Below are 23,058 nucleotides of genomic sequence, written 5' to 3' on the forward strand. Positions count from 1 at the left end.
GTCAAAACATCAGTTTGTCATCGTCATCAACATAAAGTTTATCACAGTTCCTGCATCGACGTCTTTTTATTGCCGCCTCATTTCAAGAGACTATAAAAGAAAGTTAGAGGTCAAAATAAGTCATGTGTTTATAACTGTTTGAGTTCACAGCTTTACTTATCTTATTCATACGTATACATACATTATATTTACATTATTGGTGTATTCAGTGTTTATTATGATCAGGTAAATGTGATCACAAGTCACTGTTTGAATCTGAACTTTGATCAAACAAGCTGAAAGTAAAAAGTGAACTCCTTAAAGAAGCAGAAAATCTCCTCCTGTGTTACATGATGCACGTCACAGGTGAAGGTGCAGCAGGTGGATGACATTAAACAGATGAAATATGACCTCTGCTCATGAAGCAGATCAATAACAGGATCAAGGAGGATGATGATGGTAAATCTTGTCAGAGACATGAGAGCAGTTTAACTGTTTGCAGTGATTTATTTCTGTTATCAGCTGTAAAACTACCAGATTAAATGTTTGACTGGCAGCCAGTCGCTCGTGTATGTTACATTTCTTTTCCTCAATAATGACCTGTTATCTGTTGTTCCTTTCCCGACACTCCACACCCTCGGACTGTCACAGATCTGAACCTGACCCAGAAAACACCAGAAGCTCACGTCTGAAGCCTCCGTGTGTCTCTGATATCTGAAGGTCAGAGTTCACACCATGATAACAGACTGATACTGCTGACATGTTTACACACGTTTAACTTTATCACAGATATTCCTCTTTTCCTCCTCTGTGTCCCGAACCACTGCACCAAACTCCATTCAACAAACTGCTATTTTAAGTGTCAAACGCTTCCCCACTGAAATGATCGAAGCGGTAAGAAAAGTGAAAAACAAAAGCTCAACTGATATAAACTCCATTGATGTGGTAATTATTAAAGAAGTTATTGATTATATTGTGAAACCTCTATGTATGCAGGCAGCCTTTGCAAAGAGGTGTCTTTGCTAATAATGATCTGAGCACCACATGGACAACGACAGACCAGTATCCCTCCTTCTAAACATTTGAGAAATGTTTGTGAATCAATTGGATCTCTTCACTGATAATGAAGATGACTGAGGGAACACCAGCATGGATTTAAGAAAACCCAACGACTTGTGCAGTGATGGAGACGGTAGAAGAAAGGGCAGCTGAAAATGACGAGGGCTCCATTGGTATTTATATCGACCCATGAAGGCTTTTGATACTTTCACAACAAACTATTGGGAAAGAAATATGGGATGAAGAGCTGCTCAGAAAACAGACAGCAGTGTGTGCAAATGAACAGCTGTGGAGTACCCCAGGGATCAGTGATTGGTCCAAAACTTTTCACACTTTACGTTAATGATATGTGCAAAGTTACTGATTTGTTCAAGTGTGTCATTTTTGCAGATGAAACAAATGTTTTTTGCTCTGGGAGGAATTTAAAGGAGCTTTTGTTTGTTATTGAAGGGAGCTAGAAATCCTCAAAACGTGTTGGATGTGAATAAATTGTCTCTGAACATCAAGAAAACTAAATTCATGGTTTTTGAAATGGAAAAGAAATTGATTAAAAGTCTGTGACTTAATCCTTAGGGGTTGTGATTGATCAGAAACTAACAGGGAAACAACACACTGACTAAATCAAAGGGAAGATCTACAGATGTATTAAATCATAAGGTCTTGTATATAATCTGTTGCTCACTCATACTTCCTTACATATCTCACTGTGTGGGATCAGCCTTTGAAACGCTGCAGAAAAGAGACACATGTATGATTGATACAGATGCTTATTCACACTAATCCACTGTTTATAAACAAAGCTTTGGTTTATTATAAAACAATGCAGATCAAAGTCACTCCCAGACTGTTCATTCATCTTGTTATAGGAACATTCATGTGGCACCATCATCTGTGAGAAAAGAAATGTTTCATTTGATATTCAGGGATTAATGCTCCTTTAAGCATATCGAGGGATGTCATGCGCAGTAGAGGAGTTGTTGGCTGCCGAGTTACATCTCCTGTCACTCGCGTCAGCCTGCGGCTCATCAGCGGCCTCCTCTGAAACGTGGACAGAACGCCACGACACAGACTGAGTACAAAGGTTTGTTATCACACGAGAGCAGGTATGATCTGAGACGTACGTTTACTGTACAAAAAGCTCAAGACATTAAAAGACGATGATTTCTATTGTTGGGCTGAAATTATGGATCGATCCTGATATCCATTGAAAAACATGTAACTCGCTTCGGTTTCAAAAGAATGGTTTGTTTGCGTTTTGAGTGTGAACGCTTTAAATCTTTTGTTCTTTCTGTCGTGTAGCTTAGACGGATGATAATGTAGGACAGGTGTATGTAAGCGTTCCACTGAATAAAACTAACTAACTCAAAGTGACACTAATGGAATCTCCCTCCAATGATCTGAGTTGATGGTGGCTTTGTTTTATATATTTGCATTTAGAATAATACGTGTGTGATTATTAACCAAATGCTTCATTAAAGGACTGTGAACAGCCCAAACTCCTGCAGGAGGACGTGCACAGACATACCCACATATCCATGCAGAAGAAGGGTTGTATGTTTATGGATATCCACCCTGATATGTTGAGGTCTAAATTCATATTTAATCTCATTGTGTGTATCATCACCCAGCGATGTTTGGAGTGTACACGCAGCTGAGAGTCCAGAGGTATCCAATATGGGGGGTGTTTCCTGCATCCTCATGGACCTGGCAGCTGACGAGCGCCACACCCTGCCTCTGGACTTTCTACACTTTTCTTTTCCTTATTATTTTGCCACGCGAGAAGGCCCAAAGCCTGTGTGCGCCTTGCCGCGCTGAAGACCTCGCAAACAGACATTGCTCCAGCATCAAACTTCAAGCTGCTGTGTTCCACGCTGGAACTGAAGACAGCAGCTCTATTCTGCTCCAATCCTTGCGCTCTGACAAGCCTCAAACTCAGAGCCCAGAGGACGCACTCAGCCATCCAGCCAGCTCCGATCACAACACGGAGTGACCTGCACACCCTCATTAAAATACACCTGTGTGCTACCGGGCCTGTGGCGGTCGTGGCCCCGGGGAGCGGCGCCCCGCTGCAGCAGGTGTCCCTTCTTTTTCTGTATGGAAGGTGGCGACCCGAGCGAGCGTCCACCTCTGAAAGAGTTTCAATCAATGTGTTGACCTTTAGATAAACTTCATTACATCATCTTCAGCTGACAAAAGAATCCAGAAACACTGTCAATAAAAACAGAATCAACACATCAACATCATGTTTCATTATGAGCACATCCATTATTACACACACACACACACACACACACACACACACCTGTATGTATGAGAACGGCTCACGTATGTCACAAGGTCAGAGGTCGACTGATCACAGATAAACACAGGCCCCGCCCACAACCAGGGGACGACCTGTGCTTCAGGTGTGTGTATATAAAGAGCTTCACTGCATCCTCACCTGAACAGCATCAGCTGACATTTACCTGACAGGTGAGACGCCTTCTGAGAACTCAACATTTACTGATCATCACCATGAAGACGGTCCTGGTCCTCTGCATCCTGCTGTGTGCTGCATCTGCAGGTCAGACACACACACACACAGACACACACACACACGCACACACACACATACCCACCCACACACACACAGTTACTGACGGTGTTTCTCTCTGCAGCTCCGGCTGAAGACAAGCAGCAGCCTGCAGGTCAGTACTGAGGGCATTTAAACACACAGACAGACAGTCAGAGAGAGAGAGACATGTACCTGTCTCACACTAACATGACTGTGCTCCGCCCACAGCAGCAGCAGACGCAGCGGTGGAGCTCGTGCAGGAACACCTGGCTGCAGGTGAGCCGGAGGAGAACTGATTCCCTGACATGTATTAGTGCTGTTGAAACAGTTTGATTGATCTGTTCTTTATTGATCTCATTTCATCAGACGAGTCTGGATTTGTTCTTTTAAAGCTCTTAGTGAGCGTGTTCACAAACACATGTTCTCATTTATGGTCACAGTGTCCATTCTGAGAGCTCAGCGTGTGACTCTGTTGATGCTGATCTGACAGCAGTCTTTAAAGGGAGCTGCTGTATACTCAGCTGCACGAGATGATGCACGATGAAGGAACCTGAACCTCAAACACTCTGAGCTAACGTTAGCGTCAGCTCGGCTCGCAGCTCCCTCAACACGTCACAGCGTTAGAAACAGATTTTAACAGGAAGTTGTTCTCTCCACTCTAACGCTGATTAACGCGCTGCACTGTTGCTGTTTGCTGTCGTCACGTCATCAATTCTTCTTCGTCACTCTGAAACAGAAGTTGCCGTTGGCAGCAATAAAACCTTCATGCAACTTACACGTTGCAACTTCCTGTGTAGCTCTGTTTGGAAGCCATGAAGAAGAGTTGGTTTGTGGTGAAAAAAGATGATCTTCTCTGAGCTGATACATTTCAGTGTCTGATCGGTGCACATACTGGCGTACTCGTCAGGACCTGATCCCATATTTTAGGCTGAATCAGACAGTCAGACACAGTGTCTCCATCAGAACATCTCTAAAGTGAATCAAAGTCTTATTCTTATTTGAATCTGGATCATTGGTGAATCTGATGTGGCCCAGACTCTGTGAACTCTCTGTGACTTCCTGTCCACACTCGGCTGATGGAGCTGTTGATGTTTCAGAGCCGGAGGACGAGATGAAGACGATGATGACCAAAGAAGAGGAAGAGTTGGTGCCAGAGGATCCTGTCCCTGTTCTGGAGGACGGTAAGAGAGAGGAAACACGTCACTGCTCGCATCACATCTGTATGTGTGTCTAATACACCAGATTCAACTGTTGATCACTGTGTGTGTGTGTGTGTGTGTGTGTGTGTGTGTGTGTGTAAGCAGCAGCTGTGATGGAGGCTGAGGATCCTGAAGGTAAGAGCCACATCACTGTTTGAGTCTCTGACTGATGATAACTGTACAGCAGCAACCCCAGGTCAAGTTAATACATTAAATAACCCTTTAGCTTCTTTCAGACAGCTTTAGTTAGCATTCCAAGCTAATGTTACCGTTAGCCAGGAAGTGGCTGAATGCCCCGATTACCTTTTAAAAGTGTTGCACATGAAGAAAGGCAAACACAGACTTAACTTTGTAAAACAACGTGTTTGATAACACGTTAGCTAAACCATCACAGCAGCTAATAATAAGACGTTAGCTAAACAATCACTGCAGCTAATAATAACACGCTAGCTAAACCATCTCAGCAGCTAATAATAACACGTTAGCTAAACCATCACAGCAGCTAATAATAACACGCTAGCTAAACCATCACAGCAACTAATAATAACACGCTAGCTAAACCATCTCAGCAGCTAATAATAACACGTTAGCTAAACCATCATAGCAGCTAATAATAACACGTTAGCTAAACTATCACTGCAGCTAATAATAACACGTTAGCTAAACCATCACAGCAGCTAATAATAAGACGTTAGCTAAACCATCACAGCAGCTAATAATAACACGTTAGCTAAACTATCACTGCAGCTAATAACACGTTAGCTAAACCATCACTGCAGCTAATAATAAGACGTTAGCTAAACCATCACAGCAGCTAATAATAACACGTTAGCTAAACTATCACTGCAGCTAATAATAACACGTTAGCTAAACCATCACTGCAGCTAATAATAACACGTTAGCTAAACCATCACAGCAGCTAATAATAACACGTTAGCTAAACTATCACTGCAGCTAATAATAACACGTTAGCTAAACCATCACAGCAGCTAATAATAAGACGTTAGCTAAACCATCACAGCAGCTAATAATAACACGTTAGCTAAACTATCACTGCAGCTAATAATAACACGTTAGCTAAACCATCACTGCAGCTAATAATAAGACGTTAGCTAAACCATCGCAACAGCTAATAATAACACGTTAACTAAACCATCACAGCAGTTATAATAACACGTTAGCTAAACCAACACAAAAGTTAATAATAACACGTTAGCTAAACCATCGCAACGGCTAATAATAACACGTTAGCTAAACCATCGCAACGGCTAATAATAACACGTTAGCTAAACCATCGCAACGGCTAATAATAACACGTTAGCTAAACCATCGCAACGGCTAATAATAACACGTTAGCTAAACCAACACAACAGTTAATAATAACACGTTAGCTAAACCATCACAACGGCTAATAATAACACGTTAGCTAAACCATCACAACGGCTAATAATAACACGTTAGCTAAACTATCACAACGGCTAATAATAACACGTTAGCTAAACCATCACAACGGCTAATAATAACACGTTAGCTAAACCATCGCAACGGCTAATAATAACACGTTAGCTAAACCAACACAACAGTTAATAATAACACGTTAGCTAAACCATCACAACGGCTAATAATAACACGTTAGCTAAACCATCACAACGGCTAATAATAACACGTTAGCTAAACTATCACAACGGCTAATAATAACACGTTAGCTAAACCATCACAACGGCTAATAATAACACGTTAGCTAAACCATCACAACGGCTAATAATAACACGTTAGCTAAACTATCACAACGGCTAATAATAACACGTTAGCTAAACCATCACAACGGCTAATAATAACACGTTAGCTAAACCATCACAACGGCTAATAATAACACGTTAGCTAAACCATCGCAACGGCTAATAATAACAAGTTAGCTAAACCAACGCAACAGTTAATAATAACACGTTAGCTAAACCATCACAACGGCTAATAATAACACGTTAGCTAAACCATCACAACGGCTAATAATAACACGTTAGCTAAACCATCGCAACGGCTAATAATAACACGTTAGCTAAACCATCGCAACGGCTAATAATAACACGTTAGCTAAACCATCGCAACGGCTAATAATAACACGTTAGCTAAACCATCGCAACGGCTAATAATAACACGTTAGCTAAACCAACACAACAGTTAATAATAACACGTTAGCTAAACCATCACAACGGCTAATAATAACACGTTAGCTAAACCATCACAACGGCTAATAATAACACGTTAGCTAAACTATCACAACGGCTAATAATAACACGTTAGCTAAACCATCACAACGGCTAATAATAACACGTTAGCTAAACCATCGCAACGGCTAATAATAACACGTTAGCTAAACCAACACAACAGTTAATAATAACACGTTAGCTAAACCATCACAACGGCTAATAATAACACGTTAGCTAAACCATCACAACGGCTAATAATAACACGTTAGCTAAACTATCACAACGGCTAATAATAACACGTTAGCTAAACCATCACAACGGCTAATAATAACACGTTAGCTAAACCATCACAACGGCTAATAATAACACGTTAGCTAAACTATCACAACGGCTAATAATAACACGTTAGCTAAACCATCACAACGGCTAATAATAACACGTTAGCTAAACCATCACAACGGCTAATAATAACACGTTAGCTAAACCATCGCAACGGCTAATAATAACATGTTAGCTAAACCAACGCAACAGTTAATAATAACACGTTAGCTAAACCATCACAACGGCTAATAATAACACGTTAGCTAAACCATCACAGCAGCTAATAATAACACGTTAGCTAAACTATCACAACGGCTAATAATAACACGTTAGCTAAACCATCACAACGGCTAATAATAACACGTTAGCTAAACCATCACAACGGCTAATAATAACACGTTTGCTAAACTATCACAACAGTTAATAATAACACGTTAGCTAAACCATCACAGCAGCTAATAATAACACGTTAGCTAAACCATCACAGCAGCTAATAATAACACGTTAGCTAAACCATCACAACGGCTAATAATAACACGTTAGCTAAACTATCACAACAGTTAATAATAACACGTTAGCTAAACCATCACAGCAGCTAATAATAACACGTTAGCTAAACCATCACAGCAGCTAATAATAACACGTTAGCTAAACCATCACAACGGCTAATAATAACAACACGTTAGCTAAACCAACACAACGGCTAATAATAACACGTTAGCTAAACTATCACAACAGTTAATAATAACACGTTAGCTAAACCATCACAGCAGCTAATAATAACACGTTAGCTAAACCATCACAGCAGCTAATAATAACACGTTAGCTAAACCATCACAGCAGCTAATAATAAAACGTTAGCTAAACCATCACAGCAGCTAATAATAACACGTTAGCTAAACCATCACAGCAGCTTATATTAACACGTTAGCTAAACCATCACAACAGCTAATAATAAGACGTTAGCTAAACCATCACAGCAGCTAATAACACGTTAGCTAAACCATCACAGCAGCTTATATTAACACGTTAGCTAAACCATCACAACAGCTAATAATAACACGTTAGCTAAACCATCACAACAGCTAATACGAGAAATCAGCCAGTTCTATGTTAACATCACTGTTAACTGGGAATGTTCACCTTTCCTGTGCCATCATGCAACTAAATGAATGAGGTTACATTAGCGTTCAGTCTCTTCCTAGCTAACGGTATAACGTGCTAGTAAGAAGGGAATGTGAACATTAGCTGCTGTCTGTTACTGGGCCATCATTTTAAGTTGTTTCTACTTGAATCATGGCTCCAGGCCCCTCCACATTTATACTATCACGGTTTTGTCCAGTCTCTCATCAATCAGAACATTTGAAATAAAAATGACTCTCAGATTTCCTGATTTCATTAAACGTACCACCTGAAGACACGTAGGTATGACATTATGATATTTGAGCTTCTCATAATGAGCGTGACATCAGAGGAAAATGGCCGTCGTGGGAATATGTTGAATGGAACTGAAAGTTCTGTTTGATGTGTTTTATTCATATTTACATGTAATACATATGAATAACCGTTCCGTCTCCTCTGTGTCTCTGCAGCTCGTTTTAATCTCTGTCCTCGAGACTGGATAAGCTACGGCTCTCGCTGCTTCCACATCAGCAGCTCCTACATGACGTGGTACAGTGCAGAGGTACTGATGCTGGATCAGTTTTATGTTTTAGTGATTTTAGTTCACTCTGTGAACAACTTCTGATACACACAGTTAGTGTTTCTCAAATGGAGGTACTAGTACCCTCTAGGGGCACTTTGGGGTACTGCAGGGCTTCCTGAGATTTTTAAAATACTGTATGTTACCTGTAATGTAAAAACATTGACATGGGGTTGTCTGCGGACTGCAAGACCATTCAAGACCTGTTACAAGACAGCCTACGGCCCCTGAGATGTCAAAGCGGGAAGGCGGAGCAGCAGGCTGGCAGCCTGGAGGGAGGATTGAGAGAACACTGAGTTTGCTTTAAGTTCGGCCGTTTCGGACAATTAATTAACACAGACTTTTTGTGTTAAATCAAAGGTTGTTTTGATCCATCGATAATCAATGAAACTCTTCAATCTTTATGTAAATTCTGTGTTTTATAGAATGCCCTCGGAGGGTCATACACCTCTAAGAAAGAAGGGGGCGTTTCTTGTAACAGAAACTTGTAGCGGGGGTGTAACTTTAATGGTCTAACGGACTTTCAAAAGCCCAATAACAAAAGTAAAACTTTGATAAACTTCACATTCATGTTTTCGTACTGTAATCTGTGACATCAGAGGCGCGTTTAGACGATGTTTGTTACCTTGTTTAGGTTGTTGTGAAGACAGTTTCTACATCGAATGACAACAAATAAAAACAACTTGTGACAAAGTTGAAGCAGCAGAACAGCTGAAAACAGAACAATACCGTCACATCAGCTGGATGGTTGTTTAGTGAATCAGACAGTGATGGAGCAGCGGTGTATTCTGGTTCTTTATGTGACATTTAAAATATTTGTTCTGATCAGAGGTAACTAGCTTAGCTTAGCTTAGCTTGATACACTACTTTGAGAACACTGTTGTAGAACATGTTCACACACCCGGAATGTTCTGGATGATGACCTGTTGTTGTCTCATCAATTCATCAAACAATGAGTGATATCTGTGCGCCCCCTCTGTCCAACAGGAGCACTGCAACAGCCTTGGGGCCCAGCTGGCCTCAGCCACAAGCCCTCAGGAGTACGCCGCCCTGCAACAGATGACACGCCTCACGGGTCAAAGCACCGCATGGCTGGGAGGCTTCAACCTGCAGGTCTGGATCTATTAACACTCGTCCAGGTGCAGTCTAGACCTGGTCCTTGGAGGTCTAGACCTGCACCTGGTCCTTAGAGGTCTACACAAATACAGGATGGATGTGTCAATCCTTACACTCGTGCTGTTTGTCTCTCAGGGGCAGTGGATGTGGATCGACCGGCAGGGTTACTATTTTGACAACTTCTACGCCCAGTCCTCCGTCAGCACTCACCCCTGCATCTTCCTGCAACCCAACCGTGAGTCCACACACCTGTCTGCCTTTCTCACCTGGTTTTCTCACAGGGAATATGTCAATGTTTCTGTGGTATTTTTGGACATGTTTCTCTGGGTTAGAATCAGCACGGCTCTCTCCTGCTGCAACAGTCACACGCCCTCTGTCTGAACATCAGTTATGGATGTAACTGTAGTTCTATGAAGAATTAAAACTATATTTCTGTCTCTCAGGAACTACTAGTATAACTGAACATGTTGCTAACATGACCGTGGAGACGTGTGATTGTTAAACTAACTCCTCGTTAGGTCGTCATCTTTTGAAGCGGCAGCTGAGTTTCTGTTGTCAGTCGCAGAGAGACTGTGCTGTCTCTCTCTGAAACATGGATAAATGTTCATGTTGTTTTATTTGTGTTTCAGACGGTTGGGGAAACACTAACTGTGGATCCGTTCGGAGCTTCATCTGCTCCAGGAACATGTTCGGCTGTTAACGAACCGAACTCATGAGCTCTGCTGTGTGTTATTGAATTACTCTTCTACTTTGTGTTTTATGAAATGATGTGTTTAGTTACTGTTGTGTCAAATATTCTCAATAATAAAGACTTGTTGTAAGAAGGGACAGTGTGTGATCTTTGTGTATTATGAACAAAAAGGCTTCCAGATAACGAGAAGCAAAAAGAGAGTTGCAGAGAAGAAGCCAACACTCACTGAACTCAAAGACTTATTGACTCTAAATATCGTAGTGGCACTTTAAATGTGGCCTCTTGATGGCGGTGTGACCACAGGGTACAAAGGGTGTTATATTTCTGTCCAATAGGACCAGAGAGGTGGGAATTAACCATGAGCTGAATGATGGAGCACTGGACTCAAATACAAATCTCAAAGGTCCGCAAAGAACATTTTCAATAAGACAAAGGTCCGTTTTTTACAGTCAAGCTTAAACAACTAGAATGTGAAGTGCCTTCTCATGCAGGAGAGGGAACTCAGCTGCAGCAACCATCTTTGTTCAGAAGGTGGGAGCGTCACAGTCAGCCTCTTTCAGCACTGGCCCATGGGAAGGTTTGTTGTGCTTCTGCAGAGAACTTTCTGACCAGAAATGGGTTTCAATCAACAGATTCCTAATAGCAAACCATCCAAGTGAGTCTCCAGGAATTCCTTCTGAGGAAGCTTTGGGAAGTGGAGCAGTCCCTGCTGTAGGTCAGAATCAAAAGGAAAAAGTAGCACTGCTTAAAAGGGTGATGAAGTATCAAAAAGGTGTTCCATCCAGGGAATATGTGGTAGAAAACATTGAAAGGCGTATCTTCTGAAAACCGCGCACTGACGTCAGCTCACACACTGTGTTGTTCTCGCCTGTAGCTTGAAATTGAGATGAGATGTTATATCAGCCAAACATGCAACAGCTTCCCTCTTTTCTTCACTGTGCATGAATTCCATGAACTGTTTTGCCTTTGCACTCTTTTACTCTGACTGAAACACTTGCAGCTCTTTCCTAATGGCCGCTCCAGGACCTCGTCTTTGCTCAACCATCTGATATTGTTGTGCATGAGCAAATCATCAGGGGTTGCACTGACCTCTGTCAGGAATGTGCGCAGCGAGCGATGCTGCAGTGAAGATGATGCAAATATGAGTCCCATCACTGTTGCCATGATTTCACAGAACACTTCTCTAAGACTTGCACAAAGGACAGACTGATGGATAATGCGGTGGCAAGACATCAGGTCAGGGTGGTGACCTTTCAGGCACTGAACCAGTCCTCTCTCTCATGGCTGGAGCTCCATCATCCATCATCTATCCCTCTTTCATTCAGCATTCCCATTATTGCTTAAAGATGTCTTCTCCCCTTGTGTGTCCTCTAAGGTTGCCTCATCATAAAACCTCACACATACTAGAAACTGAGCATTGTCAGTGGTGCCGCGCTGCACCTGATGCTGTTTTCACGCCCAGCGGCCACGTTAGCACCCGCGTTAGCTCCCGCGCCGCAGCATTCACAGTATGCCCGCGTTGTTGTTTCGAATCACAACTTTCAGCGTGCTGGTGCCCCCTCCTTTTGCACCTGACCCTCAAACAGCCTGACTACGTCACTGCTTACCATGTTAGCTTAGCAGAGTAAGTTAGCATTGTGATTTAGCCTAGTCAAAAGAGAGCCAGAGTTTATAGGCTCAACATTACGGGCTAACCCATGAACCTCCCTTCATAGCACACCTCTCTGCTGTGACGGCCTAAAGAGCTTCTACAGCAACCCAGGCAGAGAAATACGGTGGCCTTTAAGGTCAGTCACGACATTTCACAGACTCATCATCATTAAAAAAAAAAAAAAAATCAAAAAAAATTCATTTAATTTTGTGTCTGTAGTTTTTAAAACTACAGCAATGTATTAAAACATACTTCAGTACAAGTCGAATTGTCATGTCTCATCTTTTTCCTTTAAGTTACCATTTTTGTCTCGTTCTTTCATGTTCTGTCATTTCCTGTTTTATTTTGAAAGTAACCTGGTCCCTCTTGTTTCAGATCACTTTACTTCCTGCCCCTGTGTTTCCTGTGTCTGGTGATTGTCTGGCCCCTCCCTTATCGGTTTCACCTGTCATTCCCTTCCTCATGTTTAAATTGTGGCGTCTCCCTTAGTCCTGTGCCAGTTCGTACTTGTCTTCATGTCAGTCGTCCCAGCAATTCCCTTGATCCATGTTCCATGTTCCATGTTCATGTTCATGTTCCAAGTCAGATCGGTGAGCGTTCTAGATTAGAAAGACTATTTTTGTTTCTGCGTTTTGCCAGTATTGAGATTTTCTTTGTTTATTTATTAAGTCTAGATTTCCTCTTTTGACTGATTTTCATTTCTTTCTTAGATTAGTTGTTTTGTTTGTTGGTTAAAGTTTTCCTCTTTTAAAGAGTGATTTTTCTTTCTTGAGAGAATTTCGGCTACCAGAAGTCAGGTTGTGATATCAGGGTGAGTTCAGGCTTTCTTGATATTTCTTGTGTTTTGTTTATTGAATTTATGGTAAATAAATATTTATCATTTCCTTGGATTCTTAGTCTGTCGTGCTTTTGGGTTCACCTTTGTCAATGCAGATCGTTACATGAATAAATGAGTTCATGAAGAGGCCCAGGGGTCTCCAGAGGCAGCAGACAGGTACTGAGTGGCCAGAGGAGCTGCAGCTTCAGTGGTTGTGGAAGCAAAGACCAGGCTGTGGGAGGAGTTCGGGGAGGCTGTGGAGAAGGACTTTCTGTTGGCATCCAGGAAGTTCTGGCAAACTGTTAGACGACTTAGAACTTTGAACTTAGACCTGGACTGGGGAAATTGTCGGACGGTGGAAGGAACTCCTGAACCCAACCAACACATCCTCTGATGAGGAGGCAGAGTTCAAAGGTCCAGGGGAAGCCTTATCTATATCCATGGCAGAGGTCACTCAGGTAGTCCAGAAGCTCCTCAGTGGCAAGGCGCCAGGTGTGGATGAGATTCACCCTGAGACGCTAAAGGCTCTGGACATTGTTGGGCTGTCTTTGTTACGGTTTGGATTTTAGACAAGAAGGTCGAGGACCCAGATTCATACTTAGATCAATTATTTAATAAACAAAAGGCAAAAATGCAAAAACAAAATCTGAAATCCAACAAAAAAAAGAAAAATCAAAAGGCAGAGCAAAAAACTTACAACAAAACCAGGGACAGGTAATCCAAGGGACACGAGGAGTCAGGGGAAGCACCAACAACATCCAGGGTAGAAACGCAAGGATCAAAGTACAGGTCACAAACGTAGACTAAAATGAGCTGGCACAGAAAGGTAGCAACACAGAGACTAAATACACACAGGGTAATCAGGGACAGGTGAGACTAATTAACACAGGTGAACACAATGACGGCAGGGCACACAATCTGAAAGGCGGGAAACAGAACAAAGGAAGGAAGTCAAACAAGACATGACATACAAGGGGCGAGAACTACAAAGTAAAACAGGAAACACTAGAAACCAAACGCAGGACTACAAAATAAAACAGGAAACACTAGAAACCAAACGCAGGACTACAAAGTAAAACAGGAAACACTAGAAACCAAACGCAGGACTACAAAATAAAACAGGAAACACTAGAAACCAAACGCAGGACTACAAAATAAAACAGGAAACACTAGAAACCAAACGCAGGACTACAAAGTAAAACAGGAAACACTAGAAACCAAACGCAGGACTACAAAATAAAACAGGAAACACTAGAAACCAAACGCAGGACTACAAAATAAAACAGGAAACACTAGAAACCAAACGCAGGACTACAAAATAAAACAGGAAACACTAGAAACCAAACGCAGGACTACAAAGTAAAACAGGAAACACTAGAAACCAAACGCAGGACTACAAAATAAAACAGGAAACACTAGAAACCAAACGCAGGACTACAAAATAAAACAGGAAACACTAGAAACCAAACGCAGGACTACAAAGTAAAACAGGAAACACTAGAAACCAAACGCAGTACTACAAAATAAAACAGGAAACACTAGAAACCAAATGCAGGACTACAAAATAAAACAGGAAACACTAGAAACCAAATGCAGGACTACAAAATAAAACAGGAAACACTAGAAACCAAACGCAGGACTACAAAGTAAAACAGAAAACACTAGAAACCAAATGCAGGACCACAAAATAAAACAGGAAACACTAGAAACCAAACGCCGAACTACAAAGTAAAACAGGAAACACTAGAAACCAAATGCAGGACTACAAAATAAAACAGGAAACACTAGAAACCAAACGCAGGACTACAAAGTAAAACAGGAAACACTAGAAACCAAATGCAGGACTACAAAATAAAACAGGAAACACTAGAAACCAAACGCAGGACTACAAAGTAAAACAGGAAATTCTCTACATGAATGCACAACTAAACCAAGACAGGAACATTTTATACTAAATACAAAACTAAACAACAACAAGAGACAAAGTGACAAAGGAAAACAGGAAATAATATCTAATCACCAAAATACAAAACAACATCACTAACTAGAATGACTCAGGACAGTCGTGGCTGACACGCCTCTTCAGTGTCGCGTGGAGGTCTGGGACAGTACCTGTGGAAAGGCAGAGCGGGTGGTTCCCTTGTTTAAAAAGGGGGACCGGAGGGTGTGTCCCAACTATCGGGGAAGAACGCTTCTCAGACTCCCGGGTAAAGTTGATTCCAGGCAGAGATGTGGACTCGAGGCACGGTGACTTGGACTTGAGTCGACTCGAGTCACTGTTTTGTTGACTTGTGACTTGACTTGACAAAAAATAGATGACTTGACACTCGACTTGGACTTGCACGTTAATGACCTGAGACTTGAGGCATGATGACTCGGATTAGAGCCCTGTGCGGGGCTGTTTTCTTAATCCCGCTCCCCTCAGATTTCTGACCATTCCCGCCCGCACAAAAGAGCTCTATTGATTTTGTGTGTTCTCCCGTCCGGCAGGGAACAAACGCTATTTTATAGTTTAGTATAAATAAAGAGAGGTGCTACGTGCACACGCTGGTGATGCCAGAAGACGAGGGAAAGTGCACGGACCAAAAACAGCCAGAGACCGACACAAAGCTCTCCATCATGCACGCTCATTCTGATGTGAACTAATACACACACACACACACACACACACACACACACACACACAGGCATAAAAGAACACAGCGTCTCTTGTTTGATCAAATGATAATTCAAAGTTTTTCTCTAACACGCCTGTGTCTGTTTGATGTTGTAGTCCAGCCGTCAGTTTAAAAGTGATGAGGAGGGAATATTAAGTAAATCTAATTGACATTTATTTAATTGACTATCAATGATTATAACACAGATACATTTCACTGTCATACTTTTTGAACAGGTTATAAATTGGCCAATAATATCATGATTAGACGGGCTGCTAACACCTTGTCTCCTCTCTTTATAAAGACCGGGTACTGCAGGTAAGAGTGCTGGATGTTAGGTGGAAAAAAAGTGAATTGACTTGGGACTTGTCTTGCCCCCAAAAAATTGACTCAAGACTTGAGGAGGGGAGGAGGGTTTCCAGTTTGGCTACCTCAGAATTTCATCTCTGCTTTTTGCAGATGATGTTGTCCTGTTGGCTTCATCAAACTGGGACTCCAGCAGGCACTGGGCGGAGAGTCAGCACCCGCAAGTCTGAGGCCGTGGTTCTCTGCTGGAACACAGTGGATTGCCCCCTCCGTGTGGGGAGTGAGTCTCTGCCTCGAGTGAAGGAGTTAAGTCTCTCGGGTCTTGTTCACGAATGGGGGTAAACTGGATCGTGAGACTGACAGGCGGGTCGGTGCAGCATCAGCAGTAATGCGGGGGTTGTAATGGACCGCTGTGGTGAAGAGGGAGCTGAGCCTGAAGGCAAAGCTTTCCATTTACCAGTCGATCTACGTTCCAACCCTCACCTGGTGTCATGAGCTTTGAGTAGTGACCAAGAGAATGAGGTCGCAGATACAAGCCGCTTCTCCTTCGCATCGAAAGGAGCCAGTTGCCAGTTCAAAGTCCAAAGTTTGGCCTCTGATTGTTGATCAGCCTGCACAAACTGCACATCAAAGTGATGTGAGCCGCTGTGTGGCCGAGGCAGCGATACGATAACAAGGATAACAAGGAAGTTGTGACGCTTCATATCAGCGTGTTTTTGGCTTCATGCAGGATCATAAATCAGAGCTCAGCCTCAGACCCTCACGTACTCGTTAATCATCAGCACACACACACACACACACACACACACACACACACACACACAGATCACCCAGGTGTGTCTATAAAGAGCTGCACTACATCTCTCAGCGGACATTTACTTGACAAGTGAGACGCCTGCCGAGTGTCTGCAGGTTTACTGACTGACTTTACCATCAGCTGATCATCACCATGACGACGGTCCTGGTCCTCTGCATCCTGCTCTGTGCTGCTTCTGCAGGTCAGACACACACACACACACACACACACACACACACACGAACTGTGATACCTGTTGTACAGCTGTGTGAGGCAGTGACTGAATGTAATGCCACTTTCCCACTGGTCAAAAAACCCGCTAACACCCGCTTTGATGCTTAATGGGAAATGCTCCAATCAGCATTCAGACCCGGGTCACATGACTCTGCTGTGGACCCGGGTAATTATCGCCTTGGCTCCGACCGGCATTGATGGGAACACAAAACCTGGTCGACAGGCTAAGCTCCGCCCTCTTTCCGGAGTGATGCTATGCTCCGTCGGTAACTTCTGCGACTCCTCGTCATCTCAGCTACAAACTCCGTCCGAGCAGCGTTCAAACATCGTTCCAGATTTGTCGCCGAGTTTCATAAACAGACTGAATGAGTGACAGATACAATGAAGACCTAACCACCGTAACATCTTCACTGGTCACTAACCCTGTCTCCGGCGCATTTGTGACGTCAGATGGTGACGCAGCAGAAAAGAGACCGACTGGAGGATACTTCACTGACAATGGGAAAGAGACAATCAGCATCTATAAGCCGGTCTTCCCGGGTCTGAAAAACCTGCGTCAACGCGCAAAATTTGGAGGGAAAGACGTATTAAGTGTTCTATAAAAGCTGCAGTATAATTTTCTGTCCTGTGTGTTCCGATTCAATCAAAGCCCTGTGTCTGTTTCTGTGCAGCAGCTTCTGGGTTTACAGACTTGGAGGAGAAAGGAGCACCTGCAGGTGAGAGACTGTCACCTTTACCTAGTGCTTGTGTTGCTCTGAAGGAAGCTCAGACAGTTTTAATCCTGACTTAAGTCCGACTGTAATACAATTCAAACACACTACAGAGTGAGCTGACAGAGGGTTTGATGTCATAGGATGTGATGGTATGAATGTCGTCTCTCTGCAGCTCGTCACATCTGTCCACGCGACTGGTTCAGCTTCGGCTCTCACTGCTTCAAGGTGGTCAAAAATCCTGTGAGCTGGATCAGAGCTGAGGTACTCTCACCTTGTCACTGCATGGTTCACACCTGTCCTCACATAGGCTGCTCCAACAGTGAAAGCACCACACTCAGTGTCTCAGGGTCTGCAGGGGCGGAGTGATGTTTCACTCACGCTACCTGCTCTTTGAGCCAGCACAGATGCTAGCTTCACGGCTACCTGAGCTAACACAGATGCTAGCTGCACAGCTACCTGAGCTAACACAGATGCTAGCTGCACAGCTTCCTGAGCTAACACAGATGCTAGCTGCACAGCTTCCTGAGCTAACACAGATGTTAGCTTCACAGCTACCTGAGCTAACACAGATGCTAGCTGCACAGCTACCTGAGCTAACACAGATGCTAGCTTCACAGCTTCCTGAGCTAACACAGATGCTAGCTGCACAGCTACCTGAGCTAACACAGATGCTAGCTGCACAGCTACCTGAGCTTACACAGATGCTAGCTGAAGAGCTACCTGAGCTAACACAGATGCTAGCTGCACAGCTACCTGAGCTAACCAGTTTCCCTTTAATGTCCTGGAATTCTTTGAACAACATTTCGGGAAATACTCTGGTTTAGACGTCAAACTGGAGGACTCTCATGCTGCTAAACTATCATATGTTCCAATAAATGATCACATGTTCTTCACTGAGTCATCCCCTCTGTGCCCCCCCACACCTCTGTCCAACAGGAGCACTGTAACAGCCTGGGGGCCCACCTGGCCTCCGTCTCAAACCATCAGGAGTACGCCTTCCTGCAGCAGATCACTCGGATGGCCGGTCTGAGCAGCGCGTGGCTCGGAGGCTTCAACCTGCAGGTCTGGATTCATGGACACCTGGCGTTTTTACCTGTAACACTAGCTTTTAAACAGCTGCTTGTTGGCCTGATGTGTGCTCAGCTAAGATGCACAGGTGATGCCGTTACATATGTGGTTTATTCAGAATTAGTGATGAGTAGTCGATTGTCGACTTTACTTCATTAGAAAAACAAGACGTAAACAGACGATGAAGAAAGTCATTCAGACCCAACGATCAGTAAAACATGCACCACTTCTCCTGCGGACAGTCTCCATCAGTGAACTCACTTTGTGCTAGAAGAAGAAGTTAAAGATTCAGCCAGAACAAAGGCTTCAGTCTGAGTTGAGTGAATGTTTAACAGATGGATGAATGCTCTTTGTGTGCAGGGCCGCTGGATGTGGATCGACCGTGAAGGTTTCTATTACAGCTACTGGCACTGCCTGTTCTCCCCCCACAGCAACCCCTGCATCTACCTGGCTACCAACAGTAAGTCGCTATTTTAAGGACTTTTACTTCCACATTGGTCTTGAACCTTACGCAGTGACCATTTCCTGTCATGTAGATGTATGCTGCCAAGAACCTTTGCAGGGAACTACATTTGTTCAACAAATCAACAGTGATTTGGACTTGAACAGGAGGCAGAGCTGCTGTGGATACTAAACATTTTATTGGTTTATTAAAATCGGCACTGAACCCTGGTCAATGCGCTAATCTCCACCCCCTTTCCCGGGCGATGCTATGACGCACAATTCTGCCCGTCTCCGTCCGAGCAGCGCTCGAACATTGTTCCCGGTGTGTCGGTGCCGAGTTTGATAAACAGACTGAATGAGTGACAGATACAATAAAGACCTAACCACCGTAACATCTTCACTGGCTCCATGCTGCTTACCAAAGAGTATAATGTAAGTTCTTTGTGCGTACTATTGTTTACTAACCCTGCCTCCGGCGCGTTTGTGACATCAGACGGTGACGTAGCTGAAAACAGGCAGACAGAAGGATACTTCACTGGCAATGGGAAAAGAGACAATCTGCATGTATTAGCGCGTTGACGCAGGTTTTTCAGACCCGCGTCAACGCGCTCATTTTAGTGGGAAAGGGGTGTTACTGACAAAAGTAAGAGGATCTCTTTCCTAACGAAGAAGTTTTGGTACCTAAATCAAACCAAACGGTGACCGTTTCACGATGTTATCGACGTGTGAGGACGTCTTCTGAAGCGGTTTTCGTGGTGGCGTGCTTTGAGGTGTCACCAGGTTAATTACAGGTATCTCTGTGGGATCAAGTTGCCGCAGGACGCTAACAGACCCATAAAAGGTTTAAGTCCCAAACCAGAAGCTTTAAATGTACCAGATGTTCTTTCAACACCAGGTGTTTTTACAGTCATGTGTACCTCTCTGTTTCTTCCCCTTACTAAAGCTACTACGCCGAACCCCAACCCCAACTACACCCTAATATTAACCACTTCATGAATGAAGGAGTGAGCCTCCTGCAGCCCTGTAGAAAGGACTGACTTTCTCTTTGTCACATCAGCTAGTCTTTAGCATACAGCTAACCGTTAGCACACCGACGGGCTCTGTCAGAAAGAAATAGCATGTTAGGTAACAACACGTGGGACTGAACTTCACAATCATCAATGTGGGTGCTGAAAAAGTCAAATATCTTCATCATCACTTTAACAGAGATGAAGACAGCGATGATTCAGAAGTGAATAATGTTTCACGACAGATATTCTCGATCTTTACTCGCACACATAGAAAGCTATGTTGCTGCTAAGTACAATGGTTAACGAACTGCCAGCTCATCCTGTGTCCTCCTTTCAGCAGGCTGATGCTAACTAGCTGTTTTTCCTTCTTTGATTCATCAAGTTCGTTTTCACTCAGGTTAACAGAGTGAAATGAGGCCGCTGCTTTGGCTCGGTTGGTGGAGCGGGCGCCTCGTGTGAGGTGGCGGTCCTCGTCGCACTGATCGTGGGTTTGACTCCCGGTCTGCCGATCATCTGGTGCGCGTCGCCCCCCGCTCTCTGCTCCCCACGTTTCCTGTCTCTCTTCAGCCGTCCGATACAATAAAGACAAAAAAAAGCATAAATGAATAAATAAATGTCGACGGCTCTTGTATATTTTCGGGACATATTTACTTACAGTTTATTTCAGATACAAATAAAGTCCTGTTTATAAGGTGATGTTTCTCTGGTCTCCAGGTGGCTGGATCAACACCCCGTGTGGCCTGAGTCTCCCCTTCATCTGCTCCAGGAATCCCTTTGGTTGTTAACATATTAGCATCAGCTGCCATATTGTGTTCACGCTAACTGTCATCTGTTGGACACTTGTACTCAATGTTTTGTGTATTATTATGCAGTAAGTCTGAAATCTGTAATGTTTGTTAAACTCTTACTGTGTATCTTCACTATTCTTATTATACGTATGTTAAGTGTGTCGTAGCTTTGATGACATTTATGACCCATGGGACCACGTGTGGGTAGTGTGGGTAAGAAGAAGTTGCTGAAGAGGAACAGACACATTCAGAGCTCCATCATTTCCTTTCTGTGTGTGTTCATTGCCCTCACCTTTCATAACGGACTTCTCTTCAGCTCGTATCAACATGAGCATCAAATGTAACAGAGGCGGTGTAGACCTGCTCTCTGTAGAACTGCCCTCTGTAGACCTGCTCTCTGTAGAACTGCTCTCTGTAGACCTGCTCTCTGTAGAACTGCTCTCTGTAGAACTGCTCTCTGTAGAACTGCTCTCTGTAGACCTGCTCTCTGTAGAACTGCTCTCTGTAGAACTGCTCTCTGTAGAACTGCTCTCTGTAGACCTGCTCTCTGTAGACCTGCTCTCTGTAGACCTGCTCTCTGTAGAACTGCTCTCTGTAGAACTGCCCTCTGTAGACCTGCTCTCTGTAGAACTGCTCTCTGTAGACCTGCTCTCTGTAGACCTGCTCTCTGTAGAACTGCTCTCTGTAGACCTGCCCTCTGTAGACCTGCTCTCTGTAGAACTGCTCTCTGTAGACCTGCTCTCCGTAGACCTGCTCTCCGTAGACCTGCTCTCCGTAGACCTGCTCTCTGTAGAACTGCTCTCTGTAGACCTGCCCTCCGTAGTCCTGCTCTCTGTAGACCTGCCCTCTGTAGACCTGCTCTCTGTAGACCTGCCCTCTGTGTAAAGTCTCCTGAGATGACCTTGGCATTATTCGCCGTTATGTAGGCATCGTTTGATCGATTGAAACCCAAATGCTGGAAATAAAAAAATACAATAAAGTGCATCAGATTTCTGCCAATCGTGAGTTAAAGATAAAACAGGGTCAGCGTATCTAATGATAGCCTTCAGGTGACAGGTGGTCATTTAGACTTGCAGCTGAGGAAAGGGTTAAACCATAGACTGAAACTTTGTGAACGTCACTGAAGCCTCCAGTTTGAAGGTTTGACCATCACCATCTTGTTCTTCTGGAGCCACATGTGACCATATCTGGACAAGAGGTTGGTCACTCATTATGGTTACAGGTCCCTGTGGCAGCGACCTGTCAATCACAGGTAGAATAAATCAAGAGAGAAGGAGGACCATTTTCTCATAGACTTCTATTGGATCACACTTCTTTTAATGACCTCAAAAGCTCTGTACTGTTGAAGACTTCCTATAACAGATGAACATCCTGCTACACCTTTACTGCTTAATAAGAACACAACCACCAATCACAGGAGGCGTCTCATCAGGAAATGACACAGGAGGTTTAAGTGTAATCGTTCGAGGAAGAAGAATGGAGTGTTTGTACCACAGACTGTATAAAAAGATGGCCAACATGACAGCTCCCTAAAGTGAAGCCAAACCCTCTCTGTCGCCCCCTGCTGACTGGCTGCAGTATAGCTCATAAAGCCCGCCTCCTCCATGTTAACAGATGGGACATGAGTCAAACTATAAAATCAAAATACACGTCAAATACATTTTTCTCACACATGGTTTCTGTCATTATAGTTAGTTCTTATCCTGCTGATTTATGTCACAGTGTTCATTTTTCTGACAAGTTTAC

General features: G+C 43.4%; 3 protein-coding genes across 3 annotated transcripts; all 3 read left to right on the forward strand.

The window, feature by feature from the left end:
• Positions 1 to 4,904: 4,904 nt before the first annotated feature.
• On the forward strand, positions 4,905 to 10,837 carry LOC138604761 (ladderlectin-like). The gene is made up of 5 exons (XM_069676751.1): positions 4,905 to 4,926; positions 8,912 to 9,003; positions 10,009 to 10,134; positions 10,273 to 10,372; positions 10,767 to 10,837. Exons 1-5 carry the CDS (start codon positions 4,905 to 4,907, stop codon positions 10,835 to 10,837), a joined length of 411 nt encoding a protein of 136 aa, XP_069532852.1.
• A 6,371-nt stretch (positions 10,838 to 17,208) lies between these two features.
• On the forward strand, positions 17,209 to 21,309 carry LOC138604762 (ladderlectin-like). The gene is made up of 6 exons (XM_069676753.1): positions 17,209 to 17,257; positions 17,961 to 18,005; positions 18,175 to 18,263; positions 18,939 to 19,064; positions 19,431 to 19,530; positions 21,239 to 21,309. The coding sequence occupies exons 1-6, from the start codon at positions 17,209 to 17,211 to the stop codon at positions 21,307 to 21,309; spliced, it is 480 nt and encodes a 159-aa protein (XP_069532854.1).
• Positions 21,310 to 21,500: 191 nt separating this feature from the next.
• Positions 21,501 to 22,238, forward strand: LOC138604763 (serum response factor-binding protein 1-like). The gene is made up of 4 exons (XM_069676754.1): positions 21,501 to 21,652; positions 21,761 to 21,816; positions 21,866 to 21,944; positions 21,986 to 22,238. The coding sequence occupies exons 1-4, from the start codon at positions 21,501 to 21,503 to the stop codon at positions 22,236 to 22,238; spliced, it is 540 nt and encodes a 179-aa protein (XP_069532855.1).
• The last annotated feature ends 820 nt before the right edge of the window (positions 22,239 to 23,058 follow it).

The sequence above is a fragment of the Semicossyphus pulcher genome, unplaced genomic scaffold, assembly GCF_022749685.1.
Source record: "Semicossyphus pulcher isolate SPU_LCO1_2020_fin unplaced genomic scaffold, fSemPul1.0.p SCAF_27, whole genome shotgun sequence".
NCBI lineage: Eukaryota > Metazoa > Chordata > Actinopteri > Labriformes > Labridae > Semicossyphus > Semicossyphus pulcher.